Source organism: Ctenopharyngodon idella, chromosome 1 (genome assembly GCF_019924925.1).
Source record: "Ctenopharyngodon idella isolate HZGC_01 chromosome 1, HZGC01, whole genome shotgun sequence".
NCBI classification, from domain to species: Eukaryota; Metazoa; Chordata; class Actinopteri; order Cypriniformes; family Xenocyprididae; genus Ctenopharyngodon; species Ctenopharyngodon idella.
Genome location: NC_067220.1, coordinates 29,637,753 through 29,650,248, shown reverse-complemented (window position 1 = coordinate 29,650,248; position 12,496 = coordinate 29,637,753). Strand labels below are relative to the sequence as shown.

Sequence of the window (12,496 nt, the reverse complement as noted above, 5' to 3'; positions counted from 1 at the left end):
CTCATGAAAGTCCAAAATCCAGTATCTCAAAATATTAGAATATTTCCTAAGATCAATCAAAAAATGGATTTGCTAAACAGAAAAGTTCTTAAAGTATGTTCATTTGTGCACTCAATACTTGGTCGGCAGCACATATTACAGCAAATGCCTTGCTCCTAGCACAAATTACAGCATCAGTGAAGTGTGGCATGGAAGTGATCAGCCTGTGGCACTGCTGAGGCACTATTGAGCCTTCAGATCATCTGTATATTGTTTGATCGACTGTTTCTCATCTTTCTCTTGAAAATATCCCATAGATTCAGGTCAGGCATGTTGGCTGGCCAATAAAACACAGTAATATCATGGTCAGCAAACCACTTGGAAGTAGTTTTTGCACTGTGGGCAGGTGCTAAAGTCCTGCTGGAAAAGGAAATCAGCATCTCCATAAAGTTTGTCAGCAGATGGAAGCATAAAGTGCTCCAAAATCTCCTGGAAGATGGCTGCATTGACTTTACACTTGATAAAACACAATGGACCAACACCAGCAGACGTCACGGCCCCCCCAAATCATTATTGACTTCAGAAACTTCACACTAGACTTCAAGCAGCTTGGATTCTGGTCATTTAATGAAACTCAAATGTAAATATTCTAATATTTTGAGATACTGGATTTTGGACTTTCATTAGCTGTACGCTCTAATCAACAAATTTTAAAAAGAAAACTTTTGAAATGTTTTACTTTACATGTAGGGAATCTAGAATATATGAAAGTTTCATTTTTTAAAATAAATTACAATAAAAAAATGAACTTTTTCATGATATTCTAATTATATGACCAGCACCTGTATATATATAATCTGCATAAATGAAATGCAGTACAACAAAAAACTACACTGACAAATTTTTTACTATTTAATTTTTAATTTTTTTTTGCATTCAGTAATAAGACTTTTTTTGCATTAAGGTCATGATAAATTAGGGTGAAAAGATGAGACAAAAATAATGACACAATAATAAAAAAAAATTTGAATGGTCATAAGGTAGTCATCATTTTCTTAAAGCAATATATATATATATATATATATATATAATCTTTCTTTCTTTTAATTTTTTTAATTTATTTATTTTTTAATTTTTAATATTTTAATATGACCTGAACTTGACGTATTCTAGACATATAGGAAAGTACACGTTGGTGAACAATACATTACCCCAAAACACAAAACTGTGGGATGACAGGATATCACTGTATATCAACACCAATACTAAAGTACTCATCAGTTTTTAATAAAAATAAAAAGGTGGCCTAAAAACCTTTATAAGCCACAAAAATCACAAATTTTTTAATGCATTATCTCTTACGATTAGATATTGGTATATAAAAAGCAAATTCAGGAGGAACAGTCAGTTCTTCAAATTTTACATATAATTATCAACACGGCTCATAATGTTTTGATGATGATGTTTCAAGGATTCCAACTCAGTACAATGTCCTTGACAACATCAGATAAATGTGTTTAATGTCCCTCACAGGAACATGCGTTCTTTGCTGTGTGAAAAGCGGGTGTTCAGCTCTTGTGACTTCTTGAGCAGAGCTTTTTTCTGAGCCTCATCAAAGCGATTGACTTGGAGGTCCGTGTCTCTGTCGAATGGTTTTCTCTCAACAGGCTTGTTAGCATCCTCCTCAGCTTTTCTCTTCATCTTCTTAGTGTGCAGACTGATGAGAGATTCACCACGCTTGGTCTCCTAAAAAGAAATGGGCATTTTGAGACTAAAATTCACATTTTTATACTCAAGCAGTAAAAATTTCATCTAGCAAACTAAAGGTGTACTAACATAATGAGCAAGATATATGTTACAGTATTTATTAATCTTTGTTAATGTTGGTTAATAAAAAATACAATGTTCATTGTTTGTTCATGTTAGTTCACAGTGGATTAACTAATGTTAACAAATACAACTTTTGATTGTAATAATGTGTTAGTAAATGTTGAAATTAACATTAAATAAGATTAATTAATGCAGTAGAAGTATTGTTCGTTATTAGTTCATGTTAACTAAAGTAGTTAACTAATGTTAACTAATGAAACCTTATTGTAAAGTGTTACTATATAATTAATATTACTATTATTATTCATATAATTGAACTATTTAGCTTAATTAAAATGATAAAAAAAAAAACATACAATCAAGATTAAAATCATATTTCTTATTTCCTCCTTAATAACTAGTGTTTTATTGAACTTTTGGAATCATAATATAATATAATATAATTAGTATTTGTGCCATAATGCTGACTTAAATGATTGAAGTACAATTTGTAATACATTTTAAAGCTGAATTTAACTGAAAATAACTTACATTATATTTTGAAACTTTTTCAGCCATCTCAAGATCAATCTGAGACAGGCGAGGTCCATCATCCTTGGTGGATTCACCTTTTTCCTTAGCCTCTTGTCGCTCCTAAGAAAGACAAAGAAGGGAATTTCCAAACAATCCCTAAAATTCCTCTTTGCCAAAACCCAATGTAAAAAAGCTTGTATCATCTGCAAAATCACAAATGACATCATTGGTAAATCTACAGTGAGTCTCCACAACAATCTCCACATTTCACATCTGAACTTAATCACATCTATATTGCAAACTCACCCTCGCTTTTCTCTCACGGTCAGCGGGAGTGTCAGTCCAGATTGTGCGGTCTTTGTTTTCAGGACCTGATCTTTTCTTAAAGGTCCGTGCTTCCAGGCCCACATGCTGCAACTCAGGAGGCAACTCTGTCATCCAGCTCTCTCTGGAGACCACTTTGGGGCCAGTCTAACAACAGAAGAGTCCGAAATTGTTTAGTTTGCACACTGATTGGAATAAATGAACATTGAATGTTAAACAAAACAAATTACTCAAGTTCTTTATTGATGTTGTACAAGTACAGCAAAATTACTTTTGTCTTCCACTGGTTGTTGCATAATGTGTGTGTGTGAGAACTTGTATTTATTACTTTGTGGGGTCCGGAACGTCCTGTAAAGGGTAGGTTTAGGGTTAGGTTCCTGTGACGGGTAGGTTTAGGGATAGGTTCTTGTTACAGGTAGGTTTAGGGTTAGGTTCCTGTGACGGGTAGGTTTAGGGTTAGGTTCCTGTTACAGGTAGGTTTAGGGTTAGGTTCCTGTTACGGGTAGGTTTAGGGTTAGGTTCCTGTTACAGGTAGGTTTAGGGTTAGGTTCCTGTTACAGGTAGGTTTAGGGTTAGGTTCCTGTGACGGGTAGGTTTAGGGTTAGGTTCCTGTGACGGGTAGGTTTAGGGATAAGTTCCTGTGACGGGTAGGTTTAGGGATAGGTTCCTGTGACGGGTAGGTTTAGGGATAAGTTCCTGTGACGGGTAGGTTTAGGGTTAGGTTCCTGTGACGGGTAGGTTTAGGGATAGGTTCCTGTGACGGGTAGGTTTAGGGTTAGGTTCTTGTGATGGGTAGGTTTAGGGTTAGGTTCCTGTTACAGGTAGGTTTAGGGTTAGGTTCCTGTTACAGGTAGGTTTAGGGTTAGGTTCCTGTGACAGGTAGGTTTAGGGATAGGTTCCTGTGACGGAGTAGGTTTAGGGATAGGTTCCTGTGACGGGTAGGTTTAGGGTTAGGTTCCTGTGACAGGTAGGTTTAGGGTTAGGTTCCTGTGACGGGTAGGTTTATGGTAAGGTTCCTGTGACGGGTAGGTTTATGGTAAGGTTCCTGTGACGGGTAGGTTTAGGGTTAGGTTCCTGTGATGGGTAGGTTTAGGTATAGTGTAGGGAAGGGCCATACTATATCATCATCTTACTATCTTAGTGGGGTCATTTGGACCCCACAAAGTAGTATAAACAAGGATGTGTGTGTGTGTATATATATATATATGTTTACACATACACAGTGCACAGCATAAATGAGTACACCTACTCTGAACAAATACAATTCATGGAAAGATGGCAAAACTAAAATGTATTAAACATATACATAATAAAACTGAGAAATATATGTCATTAATTGCTATAAAATAAGTAAATTAGCCAATTTTGTTTAAATTAAGGATTGCAGAAATGAGTACACCCTAGATTTAATTAAACAAATGCATAATATTCTAGCACTTAATATGCCATCCATAATTTTGAATATACTGCTCTGACCCTTCTTGGCACGGAGTGTACAAGTTCATGACAAATTGTCACATCTGTCCTGTTTAACTCCTGGATAATGAGCTCCTTAAATGCCCTGATCTTGAATGGGGAGTGTTGCTCAACTTTACTGTGGGAACCAGGCACTTCTCACTGTACTCCTCCTCTAACAACACCATAACATTTTGGATGCTGTTAAATCCAAAATGATTGATTTGGTCTCATGAGACCAGAGTATTGATTCCCAGAATCTATATTTTGTAAATATGGGCTTTGGAAATGGCTAACTGACTTTGTGCTTTGGCTACAGTAGGTAGTTCCAGTGAGAACAACAACCATGCATGTCATTTCTGCAGGCTGCATCTTACTCTGTGAGATAAACAGTCACTCTTTTCATAGCTTTTGCTGGCTCTGAGACACTCGCTTGGTATTTCTCCCGCTCTTTGTCTCGCAAAAAAATCCCTCATCACTAAATGAAAGCTTAAAATGAAGGCCTGATTATTTCAGGGGCCTTGTCACAAGTCCATTGTTTTTGGATTTCTGTGTTATTTTCACACTTAAAACAATGATTTGGTAATCCTCTTGTACCACTGTCCTCTTTTGTGCTAAGAAATAAGTCTCCTGTGGCCTGTTGCATGAAGCTAGTTGAACAAACTCTGAGTTTCAGAGTAGGTTTGCAGTTGACAAATCCAGATAAATCCAACCTGGTTTAGATCAGGTTCAACTGTTGCACAACGCTCGGTATAAACTTTCTCTGTCAACTCAGGTTTAATCCAGAGTTTGCAAAGCACGTGCACCTGAAAGTCTGACACGTGCGGCAAACAGCCAATCACATGGAACAAGGAGAACGTCAGTTTGATTCACTTCTCGCGAGAGAGCCGCGCAATTCATGTCGCTTCCGAAGATTAAGAGATCGTTATGAAAAATATGAAATAAAACGCATTTACAAAGCAGGAATAAACACTGATGCAGTGAGAAGGCAGCTGAAAGAAAATATCTGACTATATCAATGCATGTGAATCAAACAAATAGACCAAATAATTAATATAGTTTCACAAAGAGCTCAAAAGAATACATGTAAGCTTAATCTGTTTAAAAGCTTTAGGCCTATATATTATGCATGTATTATATTTATTTTAATTTAAAAGCAAAGTTTAATATTGTCAATTAATATAATCGGCCTAATTATATGAATGTCATGAATTATTCATAATTTAATTTATTTAATATAATGAATAATTAACAGCAAATGTTAAGAAATTTTGTCTCTAAAATGTTTTCACTATAAACTGATTTAATTTGGAGCGAGAGATACAGGAGGAGTGGCTTTATTGCATCAGATACATGTCACTTTACTCACAGCTGATTGGTCGAGTTTGGGTTTGCGATCTCTAACCCAGAATAAAACCTGCTCCGGAGCAGGTTAGCCGTGTAGTGTCAGTTACCATAGCAACAAACCCCGCTAAAAACCAATCCACCTTCATAAACCTGAAAAACCAGAGTTTGCTCAAACTAATCTTGAACTTACCTGGGTAGAAACTGAAACCGGCTTTGTGCAACAGGCCACTGACAGTTCTCTCTCAAGTGCTTCCATTGTTGTCAGCATTAAGTCTGAGATTGATTTAGTGGGCTATATAACACTTTTAATTGTCAAGAAATTACTTCTCTTTAAATGTTTTGGTTCAACATACTTACCTGTTGATCAAACATTGCCTAAAACTTACACCAGAAAAATTTTATTTTGTTTTATTTAGTAACTTTTAGGAGGGTGTACTCATTTTTGCTACACAACATTTTATCACCTTGATAAGAAAATCTCATTTTCCTGAATAATTTTGACATGCTTCTTTGGTAATTGATTAAGGTAATTGATAAATACATATTAAAACATATGTAAATAGAAATAAAATTAATAAAATAAATACTACTACTACTACTACTACTACTACCAGGGTTAATATTGTTAACTAAAACTATTAAAACATGTTTGTTTATTAAAATAAAGTTCCCAAGGCAACATTCCCAAGGCAACATTTCTAATTTTCATTTAGTTTAAGTTGAAGCATAATAAATAAAGGCTAAAATAAAAATAAATTAAACCTAAATAGTAATATTTAAAAAAAAAGAAAAGAATAAAAACAGACAAAATCATATAACAAAAAGACTTAAAAATTACTACAAATAAAATGACAAAGTATAAAACTAATAGCTAATTCAAAATATTATAGAATAAAATACAACCCAGACAACCCAGACATAAAATGCACTTACATCCACTCCTGTGAGTTTGTCTTTCATTCTTTGAGCTCTTCTTTCAATGTCCAAAGCCACGGAGTCCTGGGATGGTCCTGCTGATGGCATGGGCCCAATGACATAATCATCTTCTTCTTCACTGCTTGACAAATCTGGAGTATAACCTGGTGGTAGAGCTGGTCCTGAAAATCCTTCGGCATCTTCTTTTTCCCCCTCTTCATCTTCATATTGTCTTTTAAAGCCTGGAGGTAGAGCAGGTCCTATTGTAGGTGGTCTGCTAAAAAGGACAAAAAACTAAAATGAATTCAATCAACATTTACATTTGGATGTAAAATTAGCATAAATATAACAGTGTGTGATACTACCAACTCTACACAGCAAAAATGTGAAGATATGTCTGCTATGTTTGTTTAATTCCTGTTACCGTTCAGGAGATCTGTCTTGCTTTTGATATTCTGGGGGTAGAGCTGGTCCTCTGGTGTCATCTTTTGCACCATCGTCATCTTCATCTTCATCATGATCTTGTTTATTAAATCCTGGAGGGAGTGCAGGTCCTAGTAAAGGTGGCCTGGAAATGCAAAATGTAGTTCATCCAAGACTTAGATTGGGATGCTAAAATTGCTATATAAATGTGTGTGATACTGTTAACTCCTGTTTATTACTCTTCTGGCGACTTGGCTCGCTTTTGATATCCTGGGGGAAGCGCTGGACCAAAGAAACCATCATCATCATCCTCCTCCTCATGTTTATCGGTTTGCTTTATATCCATCTCATCTTTCATGATGCCTCTGTTGCTGTTGAAGAATCACACATGTAAAAGTGAGAGACAATGATTACCCTGTAAAGACTGAAAATCTAAAACAAATACATGCATTTGTATTTTATTTTATGTTTTGTATCATATTTGATACATCAGGCTATTGCGGCCCATAGTATTCACACTTGAGAAAGAACATTTCTGAGCAACAATATACAATTTGGTGAGTAAGATAAAATTTTGAAGTAGTAAAGCTTGTAGTAAATAAATGAGATTTATTAAAACACTATGACACTGCATATAAATATCAGTTGTCACTATAACTCCAAATAATATGTCTCAGTACGATGACATTTAAATGCTTAGTTTTATGATTATAACTGTAGTGGAGGGTAAAACATATCATTCAATGCAATTCAATGATGATTAAAAGATGTACAAATAAACATTCCTCAAAAGCCTGTTGTATAATATTTAATACTTATATATTAACACGATTTTTCTAAAAAAAAAAATTATGTATGCATATTGCATAATCAACTAAATCTAAGTTGCTTCAATACAGTAAATGTGCATCTTTAAATATTAATAACAATATAAAATTTACTCTTATGTTTACTATATAAAAAACATTAAAGATTTCAAAAGGAAAAAAAAAGTGTACCACGAACTGAAGGTGGAAATTTTTAAAATTATGTTAAAAGGACTTTTACTTGCTAAAAAAGTATAAACTATCATTCAGAGGGCAGAAGGCAAGTTTTTAGCAATGTTTTGATCATGTTGATAATTTAGAGAGCTCAGGAATGTATAAAATATGATACAGTAGGGTTTATAGAGTTAACTAGCAAGCTATAATCGCCTAACATAACATTTATTTAGACACATCACAAGTGGTTCATTTCTGACCAAACACTTCATTAGCTATGAATTCCTAAGAAACACATGTGTCAGGAAAAACATCAAGTATCATACTTTGAAGAAGGCCGTTTCCCAGATGATGAGTATTTGGCTCTCTTGAACACGACCTCCTCTTGATCACTGTCCTCACATGAACTGGAGGACTCTGAAGCTTTATACAGTGGAGGCAAAGCTGGACCTATGACTGGAGACAACATTTATTATTTATATTGTGTAATTAGTTGCACTCGGGTCTAAACTAAAGAATTGAATGATCTAACCGTTTATGCAAAAGTATTGACAGGAAAAAGAAAACATCTGAAGGCAGTCAGCTTTGTTATGCATTTGCAAAAAAACAAAAAACAAAAAAACAAAAATAAATGCAGTTCACAAAGCAGCTACTACTATGTGCATGTGCAAACATACTTGCGCCTTCTTCATCTGAATCATCATTTTTGCTTTTTCCCATCGTCGGTGGCAAAGCTGGTCCAACTATGTTTTGATTAGACATCGCAAAATTATCGTGTCAGAAAAATATTAAAAAAGACATGTATTTGTTCAGAAATCCAGAAATATGCTACGACAAAATGAACACTTTTTCATATTTCCGGTTTTGAATTTGAGTACATTTCAAAATAAGAGTTCTGTTCGGGCGGAATCCGATAGGGGGCGTGTTATTTTGTATCAAAAGCTTTTCTGAAAAGACGCTCTTTTACGCAAACTTCACTTCTCTTGTCTGTTGTCATCCGTTGTTGTTTCTATGGGCGGCGGGATGCTTAAAAACAACAGTCCGTATGATAAATAATCATCAAACACTTTCCCCCCCCAACTTTAGACACTTTGAAGTTTGACGTCTCACATAAACGATAACTTGTTGTCGTGTTTTTCTTGTCATGAGGCTACAAAAGTCAGGTAGTTAACCTAAAATAACAGAATTTGCCTTCTTGCTTTGTCCATCTGTCATTGCTTAGTGACTAGCGTCTTATCCGTTAATTCTTTCCTTGAGCTTCTGAGCTCCTGTCCTGCTAATAATCCACATTTCCCGGTTCTAAAACCAGCTTTGAGGAACAGTCTTCTTTCGTGACATGACAAGTCGGTAGGACGCGTTGGCTTGATCTTTGTCGAGATGCCACCCAAGAAACCAAAGGACGCAACGGCAAACATCTCCAGTTCCATCGAGTCTGAGGACATCAGTCTGGAGACAACAGTCCCCACAGAGGACATATCGTCTTCGGATGAGAAAGATGGCGCAGGGAAAGTCACAAAACAGCTCCTGGAAAGAAAAGAGCTGCTTCATAACCTTCAAAAGCTGAAGATAGAGCTGTCACAGAAAAATCTGCTCATAGACAACCTCAAAGTGGACCATCTTACCAAGGTAATGGTTGATTAATAGAAAATTAGAGTATTTAACAGCTGTTTGTTTACCTGCTGTGAGTGTTAAAATTATTTTCACATTCATTTTTTAGATAGAAGAGCTGGAGGAAAGGCTGAACGATGCTCTCCATCAAAAACAGGTGCTCGCTCTGCGTCTGGACAGCCAGCTCAAACTACAGCAGGATGAAAACAGGTGCATTTACATACAGTTAGGAGAAAGATCAATATATCAGTGGTCATATTGGTATTAGCCAATAAATGTAACAATGTAGACACCAGTATATTACAGTAAATGTAACAGTATAGACAAAATATAAAAGAAAAATAAGTATATATGTGTTTTATGTTTTGTATCATATTTGACACATCAGGCTTTCGTGGCCCATACAGTATGATATAGTGGGGATATGGAGCTCACACTTGAGGAGGAGAAAACATTCATTTTATTCTGAGGCCCAAACTGATCAAAAATATGCAGTTTGGTGCAGATGTTGGTATTTGATGTTGGTATTTATATGGCCAAAAAGTAAGATGAAGTTCAAAGTTTTTATAACGATAACAGACTACTTACATAAAATGCATATACAAATCAGTTGTTACTCTATATATCTCAATAATATGTCTTAATAAGATGATATTTAAATGCTTAATTTTATGACCAAAACTGTAGTTTTAATTGTGGAGGGCAACACATATCATTCAATGCAATATATTGATGATTGAGAGATGTACTGAAAATAAACATTCCTCAAAGGCCTGTTGTATAGTACATCATCAGTAACATAAATCTAGCATTTATCTGAAAGAGAAAGCTTTTGCAAAGTTATAAATGTCTATACTTTCACTTTTGATCAATTTAATGCATCCTTGCTGAATAAAAGTATTAATTTCTTTAATTTCTTTACAAAAAAAAAACCTTTTACGGACCCAAATTTTTTTGAACGGTAGTGATAATCTTACAAACTGTTTCAGATAAATGCTGTTCTTTTGAACTTTATATTTATCAAATAATCCTGAAAAAAAAAAATAGTACACAACTGTTTTCAGCATTGATAATAAAAATAAATGTTTCTTGGGCAGCAAATCAGCATATTAGAATGATTTCTGAGGATCATGTGACACTGAAGACTGGGGTGAAAAATCAGCTTTGCCAACACAGAAATAAATTGCATTTTAAAATATATTCAAATAGAAAACAGTTTAAAAGTTTTAAAATTTTAAATTGTAAAAATATTTTACAGTATTACTGTTTTAAAAACATTTTAAAAATCTTACCGTTCAAAAACATTTGACTGGTAGTGTAAGTTGCTACAGTCAGGTAAATATACATCTTGAAATATTAACAACAGTATAACAATATAAAACATTTTCTTGCATTTACTTTCTAAAAATTATTAAAGACTTCACAGCAAAAACACATTGTACCACATCGTAAAGGTGGGCTTTTTAGAATCATACTAAAAGGCCTTTTTACTTGCTAGAAAAGAATGAACTCAATCAGAGGGCAGTTTTTTTTTTCAGCAAAGTTTTGATCAATTTCAAATACAACATAGTAGGCTTTACAGGGTTGAATGAGGGTTATGTGCAACAAACTTCCATATTCTGTAAAACAGGTTGCATCCCTTCCGGTTCAGGTCTTTTGTATGTGCTTCGTTAAATATAGAGCTGTTTTACTCAAGATGCCTGCAAAAGAGCGAGTAAACATGAGCATAACCGATGTGCAGATTGGTATCTAAATTTTTTTTTCTTTTTTTTTTTTTTCTTCTTCTCACTAACATTTAGATATTTAAATCAAATAAAACTAAAAAGACCTAGCTAGGTTAGCTGGTTATCTTAAAAATCTTAAAAATCCATAGATATTGCCATCAGTTTGTACTCTGACAAGCAGATGCATTGAGACCTGTTTTCCTGTTTGGCTTTTGCTTATGCAGGAAGCAGCAAGGCCTGAGGAAGCAGGAGATGGACACCATCATGCTCAGACAGAAGCAGCTGGAGGAGACGAACCGTCAGCTGTGTGATCGAGCAGGTGATCTCCGCAGGAGCCTGAGGGACCTGGAGCTGTCTGAGGAGAAGTACATTGAGCTGAAGGAACTGCCTGAGGACAAACTCACCATCCCTGAATATGTGGCGGTGAGCACAGAGTTATAAACTGGAGTAGGAAATGAAGATAAAACTTGTGGACCGAGGAGATTTAAAAGCTATAATGCATGTGTGTGTGTTCGTATACATGTATGTTTTCTTCATATAGATTCGTTTCTATGAGGTTGTGAACCCTCTGAGGGCTCTTACGACTGAGCTGCAGGTGAAAAAGGCTGACCTGACCGAGGATCTGGACAGTCACCGCAACCAAATCAGGTCACTAATGGAGGTGTGAAAAAAATGTTCTTCCCTTTTTGGATACCATTTTTACTGTTGTCTTTAAAGTCAGAATTAAATCTATTTTCTACATGCATGATATACAAACCCGATTCCAAAAAAGTTGGGACACTGTACAAATTGTGAATAAAAAAGGAATGCAATAATTTACAAATCTCATAAACTTATATTTTATTCACAATAGAATATAGATAACATATCAAATGTTGAAAGTGAGACATTTTGAAATATCATGCCAAATATTGGCTCATTTTGGATTTCATGAGAGCTACACATTCCAAAAAAGTTGGGACAGGTAGCAATAAGAGGCCGGAAAAGTTAAATGTACAAATAAGGAAAAGCTGGAGGACCAATTTGCAACTTATTAGGTCAATTGGCAACATGATTGGGTATAAAAAGAGCCTCTCAGAGTGGCAGTGTCTCTCAGAAGTCAAGATGGGCAGAGGATCACCAATTCCCCCAATGCTGCGGCGAAAAATAGTGGAGCAATATCAGAAAGGAGTTTCAGAGAAAAAAGTTCGAAGTTATCATCATCTACAGTGCATAATATCATCCGAAGATTCAGAGATCTGGAACAATCTCTGTGCGTAAGGGTCAAGGCCGTAAAACCATACTGGATGCTCGTGATCTTCGGGCCCTTAGACGGCACTGCATCACATACAGGAATGCTACTGTAATGGAAATCACAACATGGGCTCAGGAATACTTCCAGAAAACATTGTCGGTAAA

General features: G+C 35.3%; 2 protein-coding genes across 4 annotated transcripts in view; one reads left to right on the top strand and one right to left on the bottom strand.

Moving 5' to 3' along the window:
- Positions 1-1,245: 1,245 nt before the first annotated feature.
- Positions 1,246-8,660, bottom strand: gpalpp1 (GPALPP motifs containing 1). 2 transcript variants are annotated; one of them, XM_051892118.1, is made up of 8 exons: positions 8,444-8,660; positions 8,093-8,222; positions 7,026-7,157; positions 6,788-6,931; positions 6,382-6,640; positions 2,629-2,793; positions 2,341-2,442; positions 1,246-1,725 (listed from the first exon to the last, which is right to left on the bottom strand). In XM_051892118.1, the coding sequence occupies exons 1-8, from the start codon at positions 8,526-8,528 to the stop codon at positions 1,507-1,509; spliced, it is 1,236 nt and encodes a 411-aa protein (XP_051748078.1). In that variant the 5' UTR covers positions 8,529-8,660; the 3' UTR covers positions 1,246-1,506. The 2 variants fall into 2 exon arrangements, with proteins under 2 accessions (XP_051748078.1, XP_051748085.1); XM_051892125.1 differs by having other exon boundaries at positions 6,382-6,637.
- Positions 8,661-8,746: 86 nt separating this feature from the next.
- Positions 8,747-12,496, top strand: part of pibf1 (progesterone immunomodulatory binding factor 1) — a 50,668-nt gene continuing 46,918 nt past the window's right edge. Inside the window, exons 1-5 of one of the 2 annotated variants that reach the window (XR_007930002.1) lie at positions 8,747-8,929; positions 9,076-9,392; positions 9,484-9,584; positions 11,323-11,521; positions 11,640-11,759. Coding sequence is in view for 1 of the 2 variants with exons in the window: in XM_051892090.1 (XP_051748050.1) it covers positions 9,144-9,392; positions 9,484-9,584; positions 11,323-11,521; positions 11,640-11,759 (669 nt within the window). In the remaining variant the exon portion in view is untranslated. The remainder of the gene's footprint in view (positions 8,930-9,075; positions 9,393-9,483; positions 9,585-11,322; positions 11,522-11,639; positions 11,760-12,496) is intronic. The other variant, XM_051892090.1, reaches the window with a different exon arrangement.

Bases quoted from the DNA above. Each gene is read 5' to 3' on its own strand.
- gpalpp1 (XM_051892118.1), bottom strand. From the start codon at position 8,528: ATGTCTAATCAAAACATAGTTGGACCAGCTTTGCCACCGACGATGGGA. The intron at 6,641-6,787 runs GTAACAGGAATT...TGTCCTTTTTAG, and splicing joins CAAGACAGATCTCCTGAACG to CAGACCACCTACAATAGGAC. The intron at 2,443-2,628 runs GTGAGTTTGCAA...TGTCTTTCTTAG, and splicing joins ACCGTGAGAGAAAAGCGAGG to GAGCGACAAGAGGCTAAGGA.